This window comes from Agelaius tricolor, unplaced genomic scaffold (assembly GCF_023055355.1).
Source record: "Agelaius tricolor isolate 1412-34295 unplaced genomic scaffold, bAgeTri1.0.p SCAF_1, whole genome shotgun sequence".
Lineage (NCBI taxonomy): Eukaryota > Metazoa > Chordata > Aves > Passeriformes > Icteridae > Agelaius > Agelaius tricolor.
Genome location: NW_027269261.1, coordinates 40,491,871 through 40,515,689, shown reverse-complemented (window position 1 = coordinate 40,515,689; position 23,819 = coordinate 40,491,871). Strand labels below are relative to the sequence as shown.

Here is a 23,819-nt window from a genome sequence, read left to right as displayed (position 1 = left end):
GACTAATTGTAAGTTGCAGGAATATGTACTCTCTTTAATCAGGGAAGGAGCACTTGTCTGGCTTGATAGACAAATACTGCTTGTATTGCCATTCCACTGATGTGCCATCATAGTGCACTGAGAAACCAACAAATATGCAGGGATGTGGCACAGTTCAGACCAGGAGGACACAGGCACTGAATACTCTGTCCCTGCTTTGCATGCACATGAGCATATGCTTCAGTAAACTTTGCACATCCAATCTGCAAGGTCAATATAGAAGAGCAAAAGCACTTCCAAACACCTTTCTCTGCTTCATCTATCATCTGCAATTGATGAAATATTCATTAGCATCCAGTTCTCCATCTTAACCACCTAGGTCTCTAACCCAGTATGTGTTGAAATATTTTTTCTTTGCACATCAAAACATCTCAGAGCTACTATGTAAATTAAAAAAAAAGACAAAATGCTAAGAAAGGCATTTTAAAGATTAAAACATTCACAGTTGATGACTTTTGTTGCCTAAGAAAGCAAACACATTGCTACTGGCCACAACCCAGGCTAGAATCAATCAGTCTTAGCAGTTCATTTGCACAGCCAAGTAGAATCACAGAATCAATTAGCTTGGAAAAGACCTCCAAAGCCATCAAGTCCAACCTTTAACTGAACGCCACCGTGTCACCTAACCCAGTAGGTGTCTCATCCAGTTGTTTCTTGAATGCTTCCAGGGATGTGTGTTCCACCACCTCCCTGGGCAGCCTGTTCCAGAGCTGAAGCACCCTTTCTGTGCAGAAAACCTTCTTGATGTCCACCCTGAGCACAGGCTGGACACACACCTAAGCCTAGTGCAGCTTGAGGCCATTTCATCCAAGGACAGCCACAGCTGGGGTCAGTACAGCTATGGCAGGGTCAGGCTCTGGTAGCTGATCCCAGGAAAGGCACGTGATTCCACATTACAGTAACTACTCAAATATTTACTTGACTTCCTAAAGGGGTTTTACTGCCACTACTTAGCTGCTGTGGTTCAAATGCTATCCATACTGAAATAAAGTGGTTTAAAGTAGTCTTGAACTAGTTTATGCTACACTGTAACCACAGCCTTGGCTGAAGCATGGACACCCACTTCATTAGCTATCTGAAACCATGAAAGATGCTGCAAATCCAAAGAATCTCTTTCTAAAACCCCATGTATTTTTACCCGAATGATAGATTTGTCCCTGTGCACTGATTAATGTGAATTTCACATTGAAAATTCTGAGCTTCCTTTTTATTTTGCTAACTGATTTGCCAATAAAATTATAAAAGCATAACATGTTGAAAGCTGGAATTTTCTTCCTGAGCTGAAATCAAATATTTTGACATTTATTAGTTCCATAAAACATTGCTAAAAAAATAAACATTCTAGAGTTCATAAGAAACATATGCTTTTCTGTTTATAAAAAATAGCTGTACTGGGACACTAAAAAAACATTCCTGGAGAACTGCATTCTTTGGGGGATTTACATTTTTTTAACCCTTTTCCTGATTACCAGGATCTACACCACATTTCCAGAATCACAGCACCTCTGGAGTGGTGGGTCAATACCATTAACTGTGCTGCTCTACAGAGTTAATTCCAGCATTATTCTGTGTTTACTTCTACTGGTATGGCTGGGTTAGGTACAGCTGAAGAGTGAAAGGAATTACTTTGAGTAGCTTAGCAGCATGTGAGGGGGCCATGTACCCTAAGAGAGCTCATATGCCTTGAATCAAAGAAGTCCTATATCAAAGAAGTCCTGTGGGATCAGTAAAGCTTCCCCAAGATCTGCATTATCTCAGGATTTTTCAGGTGCTTGGTGGCCTGCATGACAGCAGTCCCCATTCTCCTGTGAGTAGAAAACTGCAGCACTTTAAAAGAATGCCTTGAAGAAAGGGTAAATGACTAACAATGTTTAGCAAACCTACAGGAATTTCAGCTGAACATGCTCAGACATTAAGTTTAAACCGGGACAGATAATTCATGCTGGGTACATCTGACTTTAAATCAAGTTTTGCCTTCAAGCAAGGAAGCATGAAACTGTCCTCCTGTATTCTGTTTCCAGAAGGTTTTCCATCATGGTTCAGGGTAGACAGCCTCCTGAGTCATTGCAATATACAGATTCAAATTTTGCATTAGAAAGAGGCATTGGGGTAAAATTTTGTATTTTGTCATTTACAGAGTTCTCATTGTATTATTCAACTCTTCATTCCTGTTTTCAGAGGTCCAAGTCAGCACTATTTTGACAGAACAGAAGGCACCCTTCAGCCTGACTCCCAGCAGTTCTCTGTGTCACTGACAGAGACTGGTAGTAACTCCAGTGTCCCATTAAAGCCCTTATCACAAATGATGCATTCAAAATCCGATTCATCTGTGTGCATTTTTGAGCATCTTATATGGAAAGTAGTCCCACTGTAGCCTTTCCCTTGGAGAGCACTGATTCCTATGCCAGTGCTCTGCCTTCCTGCCTCTGGTCAGGCTGTTTGAACACCAACTCGTACAAGTGCTCAGTCCAGTTTCTGCTGAAGTCATGCTCTATGTCTAATGCTGAAATCTTGCAATCCACCTCAATTCATAGAACCATTGAATTGTCTGGGTTTTAAGGAACCTCTAAAGGTCACCTAGTCCAATCCCCCTGCAATGAGCAGGGACATCAACTAGATCAGTTGCTCAGAGTCCCATATCACCTGACCTCAGATGTTTCCAGGAATCTGATATCTAGTCCCTCTTTGGGAAACCTATTCCAGCTTTTCACCACATTCATTGTGAAAATATTCTTCCTTATATCTAGTCTCAATTAACCCTCTTTTAGTTTAAATCCATTACTACTCCTGTTCCTATTGCAACAGGCCTTACTAAAAAGTTTGGCCCCATTTTCTTAAGAGCTCCCTCTAAGTACTGGAAGGCAAACAAGGCTTCCTTCCCTTTAAAACATTCTGCTACATTGCAACATGTTGCAAGGACCAGGACAGCTATTCATGTTATGAAAAGAGTCAAGTCTCTATAAAGGTTTCAAACTCAGCCCTATCAGTAGTCTTTACTGAGAGGGAAGACTCTTATCCATTCTCTGAAATGCATTATTCTGCCCTGAGAAGAACATAATTATCACACTAAAAAAACCCCAAGAATTTTCCTCTTGCCTACCCTACTCAAAAATCCCAACCAAAAAGAGCATTATCCTCTAGCTAATGTCTACTAAAAATATTAGTCTTCACAAATCTTCCAGCAATTCAGATTTCCATTTGTTACACAGGACTACCCACCTCTCAAACTGAAAAGTCTTGTTTACAGAGGCGTGACCAGGACGGCTACACTTGACAAGGACAGTTTCCTAAGAGAAAAGAGTAAATTAACTATAGTTAATCTCAGAGGCACACACAAAACCAAATATCCATCAATCTTAATGTATCAGCTGACAGCTTTAAAGACCAGGAAGTCCAAGCAGCAGTCACCAATTCATGAGGCTTTAGAGCATGCATAATGCAGTGAACTTGCAAACCCATAAGAAAGGCTCTCAAAACCCATTCAGGTTGTTAAATAACAACCAACACAAAACATGCACTAAAGTTCAAGAGAAAGATCCAAACCCTTACCTGAACTTTTTATTGGACCTAGAAAGTCACAGGCAAGTAAACGCAAGCTCCCCAACTGCCACTACAGGCACAAAAAATTGCAAAAAAGAGGTTTTTTTGTTATTGGGCAAATTTTCACCGTGCCTTTTCAGATTGATTTCATAGATAGCATTGTCTGGAACTAAGTAAAAGATACACATTTTATTAAATAACATGGTAGTCCTCAACTAAGAGAAAGAGCTGCACTACAACAATCTGTAGAATTCCATGAGTTTTTAGTGGAATGCACTTTCCAGATGAGTTATACAGTAACTTTGTAAGTCTGACAAATATGTAAGCAGCCCTTTAAACTATTACCAGAGTACAAAAATCCCAGCAGTCTGATTTGGCTTAGCTAGCAAATTCTGTTGCTGTTCCGCTCTTCATAGCCAATGCTGCTTAACTGCTGAGAAAAGCAAAGAAAAAGATGTGGGGACTTACAACAAATTGCATGGAAGCTCTCTAGCACACAAAATACTTCATCCAATTCAAAGATATTTTCTAGCTTACTAATCTGTGGTTACATTACTGCATTTGATGGGAGTGCTGAAATTCCTAATGTGCTTCAGACAAGTGGGTTGGAGTGCTGAACTAGTGGCCTCAAATAAGTATTGCCACAGAATGAAGTTATAAAGAGCTGAGCAAATAACGATCACATAACAGTATGTCCAGTGTGCAAAAGGCTAATAAACACCAAATTTCTTCCTTTGAGTTCATGAGTATTTCTGCCTCTTTGGAGAAGAGAAATGTATAATTATCAGACTAATGATGACAAAACACTTACTGTACAGAATGAGCTGCTACCCACCCCAGTACTGGCAAATTTAGCTGAGTACAGATTCAGTACAACACTGCTACTAAATGGCCTGACACAAAAATTCTAATAGGGTCAGTAACCAACAGGCTCCAGGGGAAGGAAAAAGGAAAAAAATCTGAAAAATATATAGAATGACAGAATAAATTTCTGATTCAGATATCTAATATACTTGCAGACAAGCTTTCTCTAAGATGAGAAATAAGAGAAAAAAACCTCTATTTGCATAACATAGAAACAAAAGAATTGACTGTTAACAGGCAGAAGTTTCATATGAGCATTTGTAATGGTCATGTCCAGTCAGGCTTTGAATGTCTCTAAAGATGGAGATCCAAAACCTTTCTGGGCAACCTGTGCCAGTGTTTGACTATCCTCACAGCTTCTTCTTGTGTTTAGGCTGCATTTCCTATATTTCTCATTCCCCCTTGGGCTGTCACCACCAGAAAGAGTCTGTGCATTCAGTACCTCCTCATCTGCTCATTTTCTCAGGTATTGACAATACCAGCACTGCTCAGTGTCCTAATCTGTGTGGAGTGGTTCAACCTGATGTGTGCTGTGTACTCACTCTCCCCAGTTATTGCACAATAAGCTTCAGAAGAAAAGCTCAGACAGTTGTTAATGTTATGTTGCGGAGCTGAGCATACACAGGACAGCAAAAAGGAAACTTCAAAAATCTTCAAGTAACTCAAAAACTGAAATACAATACTCTTCTGGTACACTTAGTAAAATCATAAGCTTTTTTTAGACTTAAAATCAGAATAATGTTTCTCTAGACAAGATGAACAATATGTTAGAAAAGACCACACGTCTTAAGAATTATATGTATTTCTAAACAAGCAAACAAAAAAAAAACGCACTCAGAGACTAAATGGAAGTTATGTAGTCTCTGTGGATCTGGTTCTCAAATGCGGCTCTGCTTTCTAACACAATCATGGCAAATAACTGCCTGGTTATGCCACACACAAAGTATTTTCAGGAAAAAATTCTGGAGAGGCAGTCATGATTTAAAAAGCAAAACTAATAAACTCAGCGTCTCTACCACACGCAGTCTTCCTTCACCCTGATCTAAAATTTCCTTTAAATCATTATCTGGGAAATGGTTAACTTGTTTCCAGAAATACAGTCTTTGACTGTGTTGCAACTAAAAACTCAACACAAGTCAAACCCCATATTTTAATCTGAAAATTGCACATTTATCCTAGCCACTAGCATAACATCTTCAGTTGTTAACAGCAAAGTAAACAGGCAATAAAACATTACTTTCTTTTACTTTTGTAACATTAGTTTAAATTGACTGCTTTTAGTAAGGATTCTTGCAACATTTTTTTTCTTAAAGAAAGATAAATTCATATTAAGAAACTAACAAAGACTTCAGGTCTGGAAAGTATTTTAACTACATAAATGTCCAGGCAAACCAATAAAACATTTGAAGTCTATGTTGTGCTTTCAAAACCAGGAAGTTAGCATTTTGCAAATTTCATTTCTTAATCCCGTGCTTATATTTATATTCCTTAAATATTTCATAAGATTATTATATTAAAGGTCACTCTTTCATACAAAATAAAACTAATAAATTGGCATAAGTAAGCCAAGACTGCCTTGCCTGTAAACATATCAATACTGTAATACTTCATATATCTATATGAAATAATCCAAAACCTAAATATTCCTATATATGCCTAATTTCATCCTTATGCAATAAAATTTAACAGGTCAGAAATGGCTGCAGTATTTTATAGTACAATAAATGTGTCAGGATATCCAGAATACTATGTCTACCATTACAGGTCCCTGTTTTTTATCTCCTGATATATTTACTTTCTTCATCTCTTTATGAGCTCCATTAGCTACCTAATTGCACACATATAGATATAGATACAGATATATATATATATATATATAATTATCCATATTATACAAGTGAGATCTGCCTAATGAAACTATAATTTGGAAGATTTAAATGCATAACATATTGTAGGTCACTTCAGCAATATTTTAAGCAGTACGCTATAAAAGAGAATTTGGCTCATCACCATGTAAGTAACAGAGAGCAGCCAACTAAGAACTATGGCAGCTATGAAAATTAAAACCCAAGTTAATACTTTGACCTTAGCTCAAACCACTGTGCCTTTTTAAATTTTATATCTTGGTAATGGCCTCAGTTAATGCTGAAATGTCATTTGCAACCTGAATGACCATTCTTCCTCCGATGGATCTAAGCCAGGATGCTTTAACATGCTTGACTGCAGCACCACATAGGCTGCTGTGGTTCAGGAGGTATCAGATGTCTGCCCTAATGCATTAGCTGTGTTGCAATAGTAACATTTGAAAAAAGCCTGACGTAATTTTAGAAATAGCTACAGCACGTACAGGTGGCTCAAAGGGACTGACAGCAGGAAATCAGCAGCAGTTTGACTGTTGCAAGCATTCAACCTCCAGTTAAAGGATGGCTGATCTGGTAGAAGCTCCAAGCTATTGCCACTACAAAGAGTCAGGATGAAAATAGCACAAACCACCTGCTATGGCACCCATGGGTAATCAAATCTCAGTAGCACCTGGTCTTGTTGTTTTGGTTTTTTAAACTCATGGTTCTCATGTCCCTTTTGTTTCTTCTTCTACCATCTATGAATGTGCTGTTGAATTCCACCATCAAATACTTACATCATCAGCTGCATATGCCACTTTTTCTGAAAAATTTCTTTGCCTGTAAAGGAAGAAAATGGCATCAGTAGGGGAAGAAGAGGTACCTTTCAAACCATAAATGTTCCACTTAGCTGAGGAAAAACTGTGTTTAAATGTGAACTGTCTGAAGAGTACTTTTCAGAATTACCACTATTATTGTACCCTATGTACATACTAACACCACAGCTAATTTTGAGTAAATAACAAATTAAAGTGCAATCAAGCAAAATAATCTGCTTTAGAAAACACATTTAGAACAAACCAAATTAAGATGAATGCACATGCAAGCCATTCTATTATTTTGTGATTGCTGCATGAGCTTGTAACAAGAGGCTTTCACTATAGAAAATTAAAGTGAGAAATACCCTCTCTTCAGCAATTTGTCCCTGAGCTTAAATCCATGATTAGTCCAAACACTGACTGGGATTACTGAGGTGTATATATCTATTTATGTGTGCAAGATTTTGGACATTCAGTCCATAGTTTTAAAGATAAGTTTAATTTAAATTACTTTTTGATACATTAACAAAAGTTACCCTTGACAATTGTTTGTTTGGCCCAGTCCATCCTGTTTTACACTGTAAGTCAGCACCTGATTGCACTATTTCATACTGCAACAAAAATGTGAGTGGGTTCATTCCCAGGTGTACAAAGCACAGGTTAGTGCAAGTTTCAACTTCAGGCTTCTTGAAATATCTTGTCTGTTATTTCTGACATTGTTTTAATTAAAACAATCTTTTTTTTTTAAGATTTGCAAAAAAATAATAAACTTTAAAACACTGAATGTACTCTTTTAGAGTTACCAGGCAGTAAAAGTAAAAGAAGCCCCAAATCAGCTATTTACTGATAAAGCAAATGATAATGTTATTGGTTTCTAGCCACCCACCTAGTTTTCCCTTTTTTCTTTCCTTCCTTGTATACACTTCAATCCCTACTTTCTTTCGTGTTAGTCATCTATGGAGAATTCAGCCTGTTAAGCAGATACTTGCATCTAATCCCTCTTTTCCTTTTGGATCTTGGAATGTTTTGACACATCAGTTACAGTAAACGTTTTATAAATAAGGGCTGCAGAGCCAAATTAGACTGAAATAGAATTACCAATGTTTGTGGTGACAGCCAGTGTGTTTCTATAGCATTACAAAAGAATTGTAACACTGAGTGTGTGTCTCTACCCACGTCTTTTGGCAGCTCTCACATTACTGCATCCCAGAATTTGTATAGGATAGTGAATACACTCTAAACTGATTGCAGCTGTGTTACTTCTGCCAAGCCAAGGATAATCCTGGCTTGGCAGAGCAACTATGGATTTCTATTGAGATGGACATACTTTTAGACAGGGAGATTGGCTAGAGCCAATTTAGCAGGAGAAGGAAAACAGCAATTAGTTTTTATGATACCATCATTGTCTCCCCACACACATAAAACCAGAAAAATCAAGGACACAGTTGTTCTCATACAAACATAACTATTGTTTTCCCTGTATTTGAATTATGAGTCAGATAGGCTCTAACACAATCAAAACAGATTACCTGTCTTGTGAATGTCCAGCAGCATCATCAAAAGGTAGCAATGGTCGAATCCTGCAGTGGACTCTGATATTTCCTCTCAGTTCCTGGGATAAGAATATTGAGCTGTATTTAACACAAGTTACTGGAGAGGATAAATACATTGAAATTTGTCAAACAGACATGAACATGTTTAAGAAAGCCAGTATTTACCACATCATAGCCCTAGACTCTGTGGGGAAAAAATAGAATCAATATAATTTGTCTTAGTAAGGTAGGACAAAGTAGTTGAGGAAGTATGAGCTCTTCAGAGCACTGGAATTATATAGCCCTCTCAAGATCATATAGACAAAAAAACACCCTCTGAGTTATTTTTCCTTCCCTTCCTTTTTCTCCTTCCTCCTTACATGAGCTTTTCAGAAACCTGTATTAACTCAACAGACAATTTTACACACTCCATTTCTCTTCCACCTGTCCTGAGGAGGATGGAAGATGTGGAATATAAAATATGTTGTATATTTTCCTCTCCCCTACAGTCCTACATGATTAAAAAGCTGGTTTTTTTACTGTAGGTCATTTTAGACCTGTTCATTTCTTCCATTTTGTTGGTGATCGGTTCTTCTCATTTTGTATGACTGAACACAGCTCGCCTGTGAAGACTATTGACCACTGGTATTAACACCCCATACCTCTGGGAAATATCCTTTCAGTAAACTGCAACACAAAGCAAAATTTAGAAGGTAAGTACTTTTAAAGAGATTCATTGTCCCAGGTAGAAAAACTTAAAAAATTCTTTTGAAGGAGGCTCGTGTTTCTAAAAATCAGGTCCTGATTCAGGAAACCCAAAACCAGTCATTTGTGGGGAGGGGAGGAAGAGTAAATTTAAGTACAAATAGGAAAAATTTAATCCCAAATGAACATCACTAATGGCTAAGTAGGATACAGCTTGAGATATTTGGAAAAACAAAAGATTACTACTTTGCAATATCAAGTTAATAATTTTAAGAATTTCAAAACAATTTTAGAAGCTGCAAATTTAGAGAAGAGGATAAAGAAACTCAGCTTTTGTCCACTATTCAAAATGGATGATACTCCTTAGGGCAGTAGGTCACATGAAAGCATTTGGAAGATTGTGTGTAAAAAGAAAGGAGCGGGGTTTATTATAAGACAAATGTGCCTCAGCCAATAAACACATCATATATAGACAGCTGGGGCAAGTGATATATCCATGTGAAGTATATTCTTTACTTACATTGGTGACAAAATTATGGGGATAATTTCAACAAAATAAGCCAATGTTCTGTTATTAAACATACTTACAATTAAGCTGTTATGTAGAGCCTTCCTTTTCTGCTTTTCTTTCTCATATCTCTCTGTCACCTCTTGTAGAGACTGCTCAAGATCAAAAGCTTTTATCTGAAACACTAGAAGAAAGCAGTTTCAGAGATATAAACTCCATGACTTTAGACAAGGAATTGTCCAGTAGCACCTCATGAAATATAAGCACAAACCTTCTCAACTTCTACCAAATTTAAATTAGGAGGCCTAGTTTCTGATTTATTAGACATCTATGAAAAATCCCATCATAGTTCTTGTTATGTGAAGCTACAAATTATTACCACAACTATACATGTGAAGTCTTTAAAAGCAATCAATAATGTAAGATATTTAAAGGCAGCTCAAATGTGTCAGTTTAGTCAGAGTGATGTTACCTGCCAGTGAAGCCTGAAACCTACATTTGAAGCAGCCTGCTGCTAGATGGGGATGTCACTTGCAAGGCTCACACCACATCTGCACTTATTAGATTCATGTGGGCTAACTTTACAATAAGTTAACCTGCCATTTACCCTCAGTCTCACAGTGTTACTAATCCTTTACAACAGTTGTAAGGTTCCCCTTTAAGATAGGTCCATCACTCCATGAGGAATTCATAGGAAAGATGGATCATTTGAACCCTAGGGAGTCTCTTTCACCAAACTGAGAAGACTTGTATGGGTCATTATAAAAGCCTTCTAACTTCACAAATGGTTTTATTTCAGCCCAATTACATTAACACTGAGCAGGCCTAAAACAAACATACAGCCCAGAAGACCCATTATGCGACTGTAAGCTTGTGTAAAAAGCAGGCTTTTAGGAACCCCAGTGGGAAATCAATATCCCCAGCAATTAGTGACCAGTTTGGAAATGCAGAGTATCAAGAAGTCAAAACCAGGGTCTGAGAGCTGAATTAGCCAGATGGCCACCAGCCTCAGTATGTGCTACCTTGCAGAGGAAGGAACAGACTCACTATCTCAGCATGGTCACACATACAATTTAATCTCTCTGGTATAGACTAAAAATCAGATAATTTCAAGGGACATTTGCATACACTAGAGATTTCTCAGATCTCTTTTTTCTAATACCCATGCTGTTCCCCTCCAGCTCACAGTGTCCCTCCACAAGTGCATGCATGCAGGGGAAGCATGATGTTAATAGCTGGGGAGTCAATGTCTAGGAGTTTCACTATGAAAAATTCTTCTTTTGCATCCAGCATGTGGAGTAACACTAGCATACTTTGGTTTGGAGAATCCCATGCAAATATGTTACCATAAGTTTTCAAAAGGGCCGCTTACATTCACTGACCACTAATTATACTGTGATTTTTAAAACACAAGGTTAGATTCCATTGATTATGTAAGTAATATTCCATTTATTATTTAAGTAACTTCCACAATAAGTATCTTCATTAACATATTTATGTACACACACTTTGAAGTCTAAGTCTCTGAAACAAGCAGTAAAGCAAAGCAATAGATGCTGAGGGTACTCTTCCATTATTCCAGTCCTGAAAGAAAAAAAGTTTCCTAATGCTTAAATTAGTTCTGAACTTCTATTTTTTTTTTTCCTGAAAGTAGAATTATGCAGTTACACATATAAACACTCATTTAACATTTTCCTAGTTTTCTGCTTGGCATCAGATGCAAGCAATACAGGTGTTACATTTTCATCCTTAACCTAGGGGTAGACATTGGGTACATCTGTTTTAATAACACACTTTTCATTAGGCAAGAGAAGTAGTCACCACATGAATGCAGCCATTATGGACATCCCTCTTCCCCATCCTTTGTCCATTTCATTGATTGATATGGAAATTTCCTGGGAGGTGGGAATGCCAGCAATTTTTCTGTTTAAATGTTACCAACCAGAGTAACATCAGTCTAACAGTTGTGATGTCTTACAAGCATATTCAGGACTGTAACCTTTACAGTCCCAGAGCTTTTTATTCGCTCCCCTTCAGTGCTGCACCGGACGTTCTGCTGTGCTCACACAACTGCTTCCTCAGTCACACAAAGGCCTAAAAGCAATCCCTCCTTCTGAGCAAATTCTGTCCTGGCTCAGCTCCCTGATCTGTTCTGTGTGTGGTTTCACAAAGAGTTACACAAACATAACAGAAAGGTCCATAAGAGGGACATGAAAATCAGGAGCAGCATAACCTTGCACAGCCACAGCACATCTGAGATATGGATGTGTAGCAGTCCCCATAGTCCCCTGGGGTTTTTAATGTTTCTTGCCAGTCTGAAGTCCATTTTTAAAAAGAAGATCAATCTAATTATGTCTCCTAGGACAAGCAGCTATGATGCAATAGACTTAATACTAAAACTTCTTTTGAATTCAGCTGTATTTTATGTTCCACACTGTAACATTATTTTTTCCATGGTCTGTTATAATAAGTCAATAGGTAATGGTTTTAAACTGAAAGAGGGCTGACTACATCAGTTATAAGAAATGTGGTTTTCACAAGTGTGGGTGGTGAAACACTGAACAGGTTGTGCAAAGAGGTGCTGGATTCCCCACCCCTGGAAACATTGAAGGTCAGATGGGCCTCTAAGAACCTGATCTAGTTGAAGATGTCCCTACTCACTGCAAGGGGAATGAAAATAGATGACCTTTCCAGATCTCTTCCAAACCATTCTATGGATTATTCTTTGGGCTGCTACAATATTTCTGTTACTGGACCCAAGGTCCTGCTCCTACTTCCCTACTCCACTAAGGGAAATGCTCTCAAAAGGCAGCTGAGCTGGTGAAAATCACCTGTGGAGTGGAGGATAAAAGATGATGGTAGTTCACATTCCACCAATACAAATCATTAGCACAGTGCAGAGTTCAGCTTTCTCCAACAAAAGCAAAGAACATAGGTGTTAGCTCATGGACAAAATGGGAAAGCTCCTTTTTTAATCTTCTCCATCCCAGAGAGAAAGTGTCCTAGAATTCCAAAGCATATCTAAGTCACGAGGCTTATAAATCACCACAATTTTCTCTCACTGATAATATCTGCATGGTGAAGCAATCTAAAAGCTAATCTTAAATTTTTATGATTTCCTACCTTTGCACAAATCTGCTGAATTACTGCATCTGTCTCAGTAGTATCATTTGCAGTTCTGTGGCCAGTATTTTTTTAGCAAAAATGATATCAGCTTTATCCCTGAGGGAAACAGACCTATAACAACAGAATAATGGGCACCTCTCTCTCTTATGAACTGCTACTGCTTAAATTCAGTGGGAAAGGTGGCATAGCCTGGTTTTCAGATTGTGAATAAATATTTCTAAGCAATGGACTACTCAGTTATTATAAAAAAGTTTTACAGTTTGTTTCATGTCAACTACTACCTTGAAATTGAAATTTACCTACTCAAATGCTTCTTCTGTCATTTTCTCCCTTGTGTTCAATCTCTATTTTAAGATTAAACTGGTAATATATACTGTCTCCAGAATATATACTTAGGGCTTTCTGTCTACAAAAGATTACATGTAATTTAGGGATGGCAATTTCAATGGTCATATTTAACCTTAACAATAGAATCTCCATCTAAAACACTTGACAGAGAACTGAAAACCAGACAAATTAAAACAAAAGTCATCCACCAAAGTGGATACTAATTTTGTTATAGTTAGGGAAGTTTCTCCTGCTTATGATTTCAAAGAACAATGCACCAGGAAATGCAAATTGAGAACAGTCAACACAATTTTTCCAGGCCTCCGAAGGAACACTTATTATTCATTTACACCACAATAGCTAAGTGCCAAAGTCAATCTCATATCTGCTCATTTAGCCCCCTGCTTCAATAAGACAAAAGTTCACTTTTTAGATAAAGTTAATTTTCAACTTTGGGATTTTTTCCTTGAAGGAGCATTTTCTCTACAAGAATAATACAGAAATCAAATAAATTTTATTTATAACTTAGTACTTAACATACAGGAATAAGCTCTGTAAACACTTATCACCAAGAGTGCTGTTTGTTGCTATTGACATGAGGAGTCCCATCAGAACCAAATCAGTCCCAAAATGAAATAATTCAAGAAAAGAAAACATACCTTTTAAATGGTAACACATGGCTTTCACAGCATCACAAAAAGCCTCTGATTGTAAATTTGTGTATTTGTTGTAGTTCACCAGGCTGCTACACATCAAACAATTTAAGTATTGCATGTGTCATGTGATTCTCAGGCCTGGTAGGAGCTTCACCAGAATCAAGGATATTGGAAGCAGGTGCAGAGATCCACACCATGGGATCCAGGTGTAGGACCAATGCACTTAGTCCTCAGGGATGAGGGCAGAGTGCACTGGCTCTCTTTCCTATGTATACATGAACAAGGAAGTGCCTGAATTCCAAAACAGCAATCCATGTGCTGTTAGGATCTACAGTCCAGAAAATGCAACTGGTTTTTGACTATGGAGTAATTTCTTTTTTGATAAATACACAGAAATATTAAAAATCAAATCTATCCTAATTTCAGGCAGTATTTTCAGAAACCTCTGAAATAAGCCAAGTCCTTTCCTGGTACAGTCAAAAGGAGACAAATTTCAGCTTAATAAAGCAATGCATTCTTTATTTGGCTCTTCTAAAATAGCCAAGATAACAAGCTTGAGACCTTCAGTTTAAAAATGTTACAGCTGAGCCAACTCAGCAGCAGTCTAATAGCAGCTGTAATCCACACAAAAGACAAATTCAAATTATCAGTCATAACCTCTGCAGATTTATTTGTACTTCTTCTAATGCTTCAGAACTCCTTGATGATTTAATGTCAAACAAGAAACAAATGCTACAATTTCAGTGATACATTTCTCAAAAATCAAACTCAACCTTTTAACATTAGTAACATTGAACAATTACATTGTTGATGTTACATGTTTGAAATCTAAGTGCAATGAGCCTTACTTTGCATTGCTTCATTCTGCAGCTGTAGCCCCTGGACTGCTGCCAGAACTTGGTAAAGACAAGTCTTGCTTTGACGTTGAAAGTCTTTTGAAAGCTCAAGAGCAAATGAATGAAGGCTCTTCAGGTCTTGCTTAAGCCTCTTCTCAGCAAGAAGAAAAATATGTTATAAAGACACAGAACCAGCAGTTAAGAAGAATCAATATAACAACGCAAATTATCATGGTGAGACATCACAAGCAGGAAGAGCCCTCTACTTGAAGGAAGGAAGCCTTCAAGAAAATATCTTTCAGTATGTTTAGAGAAGGATCCTGCAAAACATTTAGCAATGTAATGTCCCAGAAGTTTCAGCAAGACTTTATGGATCCTTATCATTTTATTGTACTTATTTTGACTGTAACACAGCTTCAGGTATAACCCAGTCTCTTTGTTATTTCATCAGACAAAAATAAGTGTGTGTGAGCATGTGTGGGCTCTGTCCACTTTTAAGTCATACCCAGAATTAGCAATGAAAAATTGTGATCCATATGTCCATTACTTTCCTTTTTCACACTTTGATCAGAAGGTATTTGCTAAGATTCACTCAAGGCATTTCTTGTATGGGCTAGTTCTATGTCTTCCTGTGAGAACAAATGTATTTTGAAAAAAAACCAGAAACTGATGTTGTTCATAAAAGTATTTGTATTAAGTATGTAATTCAGTGTAATATACATGATGAGGCTTTTAAATGTTTGTAAGATCAGCCTATATTCACTTATAAGTCCACCTAAATAAAAACAAATTGACCTGATTTAAGGATTAGTAAAGTTCTTGACATCCAAGTCCTGAAATGGACATGTAAAACATCTCTAAGGTGAACTTAACAATACCTTATGTCACAGAAACACTGCTCTGTGACATTTTATTTTTCTAACTGTGGTACTGACCTTGAATTAATTAATTAGTTTCAATGATAAGAAGGCAATCTAAACTAAAGGGACAAAATCATTGCATTTCTCACTCTCAAAAGCCATACAATGTAAATGGGAAGGAGTATCTTTTGGTTAGTATGGGTATAGGATGACTGTTCATCTAGACTTGTATTTAGAGAGCTTTGCTCCCTCCTAGTCTTCATTTACGTCTGATAGTTTACTACCTCAATCCACTGATATTGCATCACAAGCAGTTCTGCCATTCTAGCTGATCAAAAATGTAAAATATTACTACAAAAGGTACAAAGCAGAACTGCTATAACTAGAATAAAACAGTATAGTTATATTGGAAGAGACAACAATCTACAACAATCATCTAGTCCAACAGTGCTCCAGTTAAGCTGCATCCTTCTGTCTGTTAAGAATCAGATTTTTTCCTGAGATAATTTTTGGTCATTTTATGCAGGCATTCAGTGCTGCCCTGAGAAAAGCTGGAAGTGTCCCTATGTCCCTAAAAGGAACTCACTACTCTGTGGAGTAACTTCACAAATAAGTACTTCAACAAAGGCAAATATTATGGTACTGGCACTAGGAGAACAGTTTCAGTGTCTCTGATGCAAAATTAAAACCTGAGTGAGCATACAGCAAACTACTCTTCTTGTGAGATCTGCCAGAGAACTCTTAGTAATCAGTGGAGCTCTAAAATGCCTTTTTCAAAGGATTTACCTATGTGGGTAAAGTATATCACAATTACTGTTTCTAGGGATGTCTGTATAACAGTCACATGGGGAATTGTAAAGTTTTGACTACAAAAATATCTGTCTCAGGTATTAATAGCACCCTATATGTAAGATCCTGGAGCTCAGGACCATCTACTTTTACCAGGCTCTCAGGTGACTTTGCAGCCTATTACAACCACTATGAAATAAATAATTGTTACATCTCACTGTAAGCCCTGCGGTGAATACAATAAAGCCACAGATCAGGTTCATATCACACCATTTTCTGGGGTTTACTATATTTGATAAGCATGTAAATGTTTAAGGCATTGATTATGTCTATGTTATCACTAAATGCCTTTACCTTTATTGCTCCATGCAGCTGGGTTACAACAGAACTCCTCTGAAATTTCATCTGCTGGCCATGAGCAGCATAGAGCTGCAATACTTCCTTAGTGCTTCTTCCAGCCAACCCTTGGTACTATTAAAAAAAAAATCACAAAAAAATCACTTAAAACACTCATGTTTCCTCTTGCATTCTGTCCCCTTCTTCTCTGTAAATATTGGTAATTCCACTATATGATAACTATATGATAGGATGTTGCTAATACTTAATTTCTTTGCTTTTACCTTTTTCTGAGTTATGTAAAGAATCACCTCATGGTAACAGGCCAACATCACAAAATTCTACTTTCTTGGGTCATAAACCTGAGCACCAGATTACTAAAATGCTTTTGCAGTACCTAAACCCTCTTACTTATGCTTGATGTGGATCTAAAGGGTTATAACTGTGCCTTCACTTAGGGAAAAGGGCTGGTTACACAGCTGGATTAAGTGTCTCTGGAAACAAGACAATGCAGAAAGCACTGTGGAAGGACATGAAACAGAACAAAGACAAACATACAGGTGTTAACCGCTGATGTCCTGAATACACAGCCCCCAGCTTTGTGCCCCCTGACAACACCAACTCCACTGTAACCACTAGGGTTGCAATGGTGCAAGGTTGGGCCAACAAAGCCCTGCTCTTGGTCTTCAGAGATCACAGCAACCAAAGCAATTTTTAAAGTTTGTGGAGGGAGGAGAATGCCTTCTAACAGTCTAAAATTACCTATTATGCAAAAGCAATTTTTATGGCAAACTTGAGAATTTTTTGAAATGTTGAAATCAAAAGGAAAATAGAAGTAATGCAACTTTAAATATTTACAGGCATGAATGCAAGAAAAGTCATCTCGGTAGAGACTTCTCGTGAAATTCTGCAATATAGAAGAATCTCTAAAACACTAAAAAATGCATTTTTGTAATTTTCTGACAGTCCTGGTGCTTAAAATGAGCTGCAACTTCAGCTATTTCCCCCTGACACCTGTTCACATCTATCATTCATTAACCAGTACCAATTGTCTCTTTATTTTTGAAATGCACTTGCCTGTTGCACAGACTTATTTCCTTTTTTATTCACATCATATATTCTGTGACTGTAATTCCCTGTTATTTAAATTAGCAAAGCATAGAAGAGACAAAAGACATGAAAGAGCTAAACCTACTCACACAATGGATTTGATTCAATTCCAATAATCTGATAACAACATTTATCAGATGATAAAAAGCAAACTTTTAATTGCAGTTTAACTACAGGCGATATCAACAAAAACAGTACAACATCCTGGAGCTGTTAGGATAAAGACAGATTGTATTTTCAAAAAAAGAAGTACCTCACTTCTCAAAACCAATATTTTCATGTGGCTTTTTCACCTTCACAAACCATGAATCTTCTATTTACAGATGCAAGTGGAAAGTCTGTAGAACAATGCACCACCTTAGCACTATTAGAAAAAGTTCTTATGAGAAATAGCAGGAAGAGGTTTGTTTTTATTAATTGTTACAGGCTTTAAGGTCCCAGATATTGAGATTGATTCTATACAGTGCTCAGAAAAGCTAAGTATATATATATATAAACAATTGCAGTACTCAAGCCTTGTTATTAAGTAAGCTTAGGGTAGCTAAAACCTCCTTTTAGCACCTAATCTGCTCCATCTGCACAGATTCCCCTTGACTCTCCACATTTCTCAACACTAAGACAAAAGCAGAATGTTCAATGCTACTGTCATTGCATCACTTCGTCTATTCATCTTCATTGCAAACGTTGCCTTGATTTTGGGGTTTTCTTCAAAATATTCTCAAAACTATTTCTCTAAAATAGTTTTAACATTCACCAGAGTTGTTCATAGGCCAGCACTTGCAAACCTGTGCTTGAGCATAGAAGCAAAAAATGCACTAAAACATTTTTATAGTCAGCTTTATTACAAGCAGAAGTGAAACAGAACTATTCAATAGTGTTCTCCAAAGTGAAATCTCAGGTTTGCAATCAGATCCATTCTGGCAGACTTGGCCTTACATAAAGAAGGCTGCAGGGTTAGGACCTCAAAGACTGCTAATAAAAGATAAACAGACTTCCAAACAGGAAAAAGCAGGACAAAAGGCGATCTACCTAGAAATCTGCCTGCCTATGTGCAGTAACAACTCTTCCAGGATGCTGCTGGGATAACAATACACCAGGCTGCAGAACACAGGAGAAGTGCTGAACTTCATCACTGTCTCAAGGATGTAAGGGAAGGTCTGTAGCAGGAGATAACATTTTAATAAGACTGATGCAACCTACAGACAGACATTTACACTGCAAATCCTAATTTATGGCAATCCTCATAAGTTTGTCTCCAAAGCTTCCCAACTCACTCCAGACAAAATGAATCCAATTAGCTTTTACAAGTTAAGAATGAGACCTTTGTTAACCCTGGTCCCTGTGACTGAACTTGTTACAGCTCAATCACTCAGGCAGCTCCACTGTCAGATCTGAAGGATCAGGGATACACAGTCAAGGGCAGCAGCTTTTCTCACCAGCATAGCTGGTAGAATATTACGACATATGGTGGAATATTGCACAACCTTAAATAATACTCATTTCAATTAGTATTGTTTTTAAGAGAGGGTCTTCAATTAAGGTAAAACTATTTCATAGATGTCAGTTCAGCTTGTATTTTCAGATTGCTGGGACAAATTTTTAAAGTGTATTTAAATAACTGCCTGAATCAGTGCAAGAACCATTAGTGCAGGGTTAATTGCAAAGGATTTCATTTGACATTGTTTCTGACTGCTGGTGGTAACACTGCCCACACTCCTTGTGTGACTGTAGGTGCCCATTTCTTCCAGCACATTTTTCAATAAAATGAAGCAGTGCTCTATTTCAAAAACAAGGCTTCATTCTCTGATACACAGACAACTCCTTCGTACATCTGATGTACTTTACTGACTAAAATAATTAATTTCTTGTGCTTGTGAGGATAAAAAATAATCAGCTGAAATACTTAAGGCTTTCAATGAATATTGTAAAGAAGAACAAAGACAATAAAAACATTTCCTCAGAATAAATTAGTGTTCTTCTGTATACTTAGCAAAACTCATTTCAGATATACCACCTGTTTCCAGTTACACTTTGAAAAATGTTAAACCCACTTTTATCCATGGGTGTTAGCAAACCCACAGGGAGGGCAAATGGCTTCCCTGAGGTCACCCAACCAGTTAATGTCTCAGCCCAGATTAGAAACTCTTGGCCAACAGTTTCCATCACCACTAATACTCACAGCTGGCTCTGCTCTAGCAGCCTAGATCTATATTCAAAATTCTTTAAATCTCTGAAATCCCCTCCTTTGAAGGCCCCAAACATTATCACAGGCTGCTCCTTATTTCAGTGAGGATCTAGGAATAACCTATGCTTCTGTAGAAGGATATAAGGCAATGAAAGCATCCAGTTATTGCTGTATGCTGTGTGACAAGGCACACATGCAACAATACCAGTACTAAAAACACAGCAGGGTATCCCTGGAAAGTCTTCTCCTAATGAAATGTCTCTCCTGCACTCTGTGAACAGTTCCTTTCAAAGCATCATTCCAATTGTGTCTAAAAAGCATTCCTGAAAAATCTGCATTGTCTTTTAGACAAACATATTCCCTGTAAGGAGAAAGAAATATTCCACATTTAACGCTTCCAGAGTCATTCCCTCAGTTCAGCTTTCTAGATTTAAAACAATTGCAAACATTTAAATTCAAGCTGACTTCTAGTTACTTAATCAGCCTATAATTACTGCTACCATTCATGATTTTAAAAAGAAAGAGATGCTGAGCCTTAATGCTTCATAGATTTTCCCAACCGGCAAAGAGGGCAAAACCTGAAAAGTGGAAGGAAAATTTCAGTGTCTTTTTTTCTATTTCCACATGAATTCTTTCTGAAAAAAATATAAACAACAGTCACCTCTGCAAGTTTTAGATGAAGAACAGCATTTTCAGTTTCCAGGACAACTATTCTTTCTTCTTTGGTCTAAGGAAGAAAACCCACCCAAATACACAAAAATGAAAATTAAAAAAATATGAGTCTGATTAATATGATTTCATTATGATAGCCTTCATATTCCATAATATGAGTCTGATTAATATGATAGCCTTACCATATTCCACTGTTTCTCAAATTTCTGAGATCAATGGACTATCTACCCCCATCTCCTAATCACAACCATATTTATATATAAGCATGCAAAAATTAGGATAAACTCTTAATATTCCTTTATTTCCATCTTTCCTGTTACGTTGCTTGCTTGTGTGGGAACGCATAGGTACACAATTTAAAGCGCTTTTGCTTTGCGAAACCACCTCCTCCTGGCATTTTCCAGAGCCGTGGTCCTTAGCAAAGCAGCATTTTATTTATTTATGCATAAACACGTAAGTTTCCATTTCCAAGGCAGCACTATTAGAAGTCTTTAGCGTCGCCCCCAGACGCTCCCTCAGCCCCGAGCGCCCGCCCTGCCCGGCGGTGGAGCCTGAGGGAAGGAGAGCTGCTCACTGCTCTGACACTGCACTCCTACCCCAGCCCCAGCTGGAGCAGGCTCCCCGGGCACGTGGGAGCCTAAAAGCGGCCCCGTACTGCGGGATTCGGGATGCCCGCCCAGGAAGGAGCCGGGTTCGGCAGCGCCCCCCTGGCCCTCCTGCCCCTCCCGCCGAGGCGCGGCCCCGCAGCACGCGCCCGCCCGCAGGCCCCGCCCCGGCCTCGCCCCTCGCCCCTCACGCGCAACCGCTGCTCCAGCTGCCGCAGGCGCTGCGCCCACACGGAGCTCGGGTCGAGCCCGCGGCGCGGCCGCATCATCCTGCCCGGTTCCGCGCCGAGGTGGAGCGAGAACTGCCCCGGCTCCGGCTTCGGCCCCGGCTCCGGCGGGGATTTAACCCGGGACGCGTCTGGGGCGGTGGCGCGGCTGCCATGGTGACAGCCCCGCCCTTTCCCCGCCCAGCGCCCTGCGCTCTGCGCTGCGATTGGCTAAGCGAGCGCCTCCGCCTGCCAGCCGCGCCCCGTCCCTGAGTGGCAGGGCAGTCAACCAATCCGCGAGCAGGGAGTGGGAACGGGGCGGGGCCACGGCGGGCGCCTGTGACGGAGAGCGCCCCCAGCAGGGAGGCTGAGCAGGGAATGGGCGTGCTGTTCATGGGAGTGGGGCCCCTCTGTATACAGCGTCCCGCGGGACATATGACCTCAGAGTTCCATACCCATTATCCAGAGGGCTGGGAGATCCCTTTGCCTGCAGCGTCCCGCAGGACAAGCCACCTCAGAGGTCCATACCCATTATCCAGAGGGCTGGGAGATCCATTCGCCTGCAGCGTCTTGCGGGACAAGCGACCTCAGAGGTCCATACCCATTATCCATGGGAGTGGGGGTCCCTCTGCCTACAGTGTCCTGGGGGACAAGTGGCCTCAGCAGTCCGTACCCATTATCCAGAGGGTGGGGAATCCCTCCGCCTGCAGCGTCCCGATCTCAGAGACCATGGCCAAGGATTAGGTCAGGGAGTGCAGGAATAGAAGGAAAGCCTGGAGCTCCCAAGGCCAGTGTAAGGCTACCCTGTTCCTGGGCTCAGGGGCACAAGCCTCACATCAGCGCAAAGGGCAAGGAGGAGAAGGACAGAGTTGAGAGCTCTGATATCGGCTACACGACTTCCCCCTAAGCAGTTGGTGATGTGTGCTCGGGCTAAGGCTGTAAGGCCACAAAGAAGATTAAGGGATAGGAACATCTGTTACACGGAGTGTGCTGGGGGAAGTGCAGCCTGGAGGAAGGGAAGGCTGAGGGGGAACCAGACAGTTATGTGCAAATACCTGATGGGGAGTATGAACACCACAGACTGTGCTCCGTGGTGCCCAGGGGCTGGGGCAAGAGGCAGGAGCCTAAGGACAGTGTGAGAATAGTCAAACAGTAGTACAGGCTGCCCAGAGAGATGATGGAGTCTCCATCCTTGGAGCTCCTCAAAGACCCAGCCCCATGCAAGCAGCTGTAGCTGACCTTGCTTTGACAGGGAGCTGGATGATGCCCCACGGGGGCTGCTCAGTAACTGCAAACACGGCCAGCATTAGGGCTAGTCTTAGGACAAGCACAAAGCCTGTGGGTTCAGGTCATGTGGGACTCCTGAGGAGCTGCCCAGAGCAGGAGCTATTCATCCAGGCTATGGCTGGGGGTCTCCCACTGAGGTTTCCAAGGTGAAAATGTGACATGCATTAGCAACATTACTTGGTACTCTACTGTATTGCACTGAAAGATTTACATGGTCTTGAAAGCAGTCATTATACTATTTGGTTATAAAATATGTAAGTATACCAGATACAGACATGTCAGCTTCTTGAAGTGGGAAATAGCACTATTTTTACACTATAGTTGTTTGGGTTTCTTTTTTTTTTAAAACCAAAACAAACATGATAATTACAGAGGAATCCAGTTCTGCAAAATAGCAGTTTCAAGTTACTCTCTACTGAACATGGTAAATGTGCTCTCATGTGGACAGTAGAAAATCCAAAGACACAGAGCAGTGAATCCCTCTATGTTCAGCACAAAAGATATAGTGTTCCTTTCCTAAGGAACCCAGATACAGCCCAGCTATCACAGACCAAACCAAACATCTCTGCGCAGCTCTATCCACCATCTTCAACAAATTGCTACAATCTATAGCCTCTGTTTAAAAAAAAAAGAGACCCTGTGCAGCTCTATCCACCATCTTCAACAAATTGCTACAATCTATAGCCTCTGTTTAAAAAAAAGAGACCCATCTGGCTGGTTGCAGTTAAGTTTGGCACACAAAAGTGTAACTCAGCAGTTCCTCCTTGCAACTAGCTCTGCTCTGATGGAAAAATGAGAACTGACAAATGGATACAGGCTAAAAAACAGTTCAAAAGTGCTGCAATGGTGTAGATGTTACAAGATGTTGGCACTAAGTAAGGCAGACAGGATTTTAATCAACAGGATTTTATTTTGGGGAGGATGATTTAGTTGCTTGCAGGGTGTGACTCACTCAATTTTTGACAATGAGCTGTGAT

The 23,819-nt window shown here is 39.4% G+C and overlaps 1 protein-coding gene and 1 long non-coding RNA gene across 4 annotated transcripts in view; one reads left to right on the top strand and one right to left on the bottom strand.

Moving 5' to 3' along the window:
• The window catches only part of LOC139591881 (uncharacterized), a 29,320-nt gene extending 13,735 nt beyond the window's left edge, over positions 1 to 15,585 (top strand). The window contains exon 3 of the long non-coding RNA XR_011679789.1: positions 14,827 to 15,585. This is a non-coding gene — a long non-coding RNA (uncharacterized lncRNA). The remainder of the gene's footprint in view (positions 1 to 14,826) is intronic.
• KIF25 (kinesin family member 25) overlaps positions 1 to 21,738 on the bottom strand; it is a 41,196-nt gene extending 19,458 nt beyond the window's left edge. The window contains exons 1-8 of one of the 3 annotated variants that reach the window (XM_071431073.1): positions 21,541 to 21,738; positions 20,734 to 20,799; positions 16,796 to 16,912; positions 14,805 to 14,943; positions 9,928 to 10,031; positions 8,632 to 8,714; positions 7,082 to 7,124; positions 3,259 to 3,326 (exon numbers count right to left, since the gene is read on the bottom strand). In XM_071431073.1, the coding sequence (XP_071287174.1) occupies positions 3,259 to 3,326; positions 7,082 to 7,124; positions 8,632 to 8,714; positions 9,928 to 10,031; positions 14,805 to 14,943; positions 16,796 to 16,912; positions 20,734 to 20,799; positions 21,541 to 21,618 (698 nt within the window). In that variant the 5' untranslated portion in view covers positions 21,619 to 21,738. The remainder of the gene's footprint in view (positions 1 to 3,258; positions 3,327 to 7,081; positions 7,125 to 8,631; positions 8,715 to 9,927; positions 10,032 to 14,804; positions 14,944 to 16,795; positions 16,913 to 20,733; positions 20,800 to 21,540) is intronic. The other 2 variants (XM_071431093.1, XM_071431083.1) reach the window with 2 other exon arrangements.
• Positions 21,739 to 23,819: the final 2,081 nt, after the last annotated feature.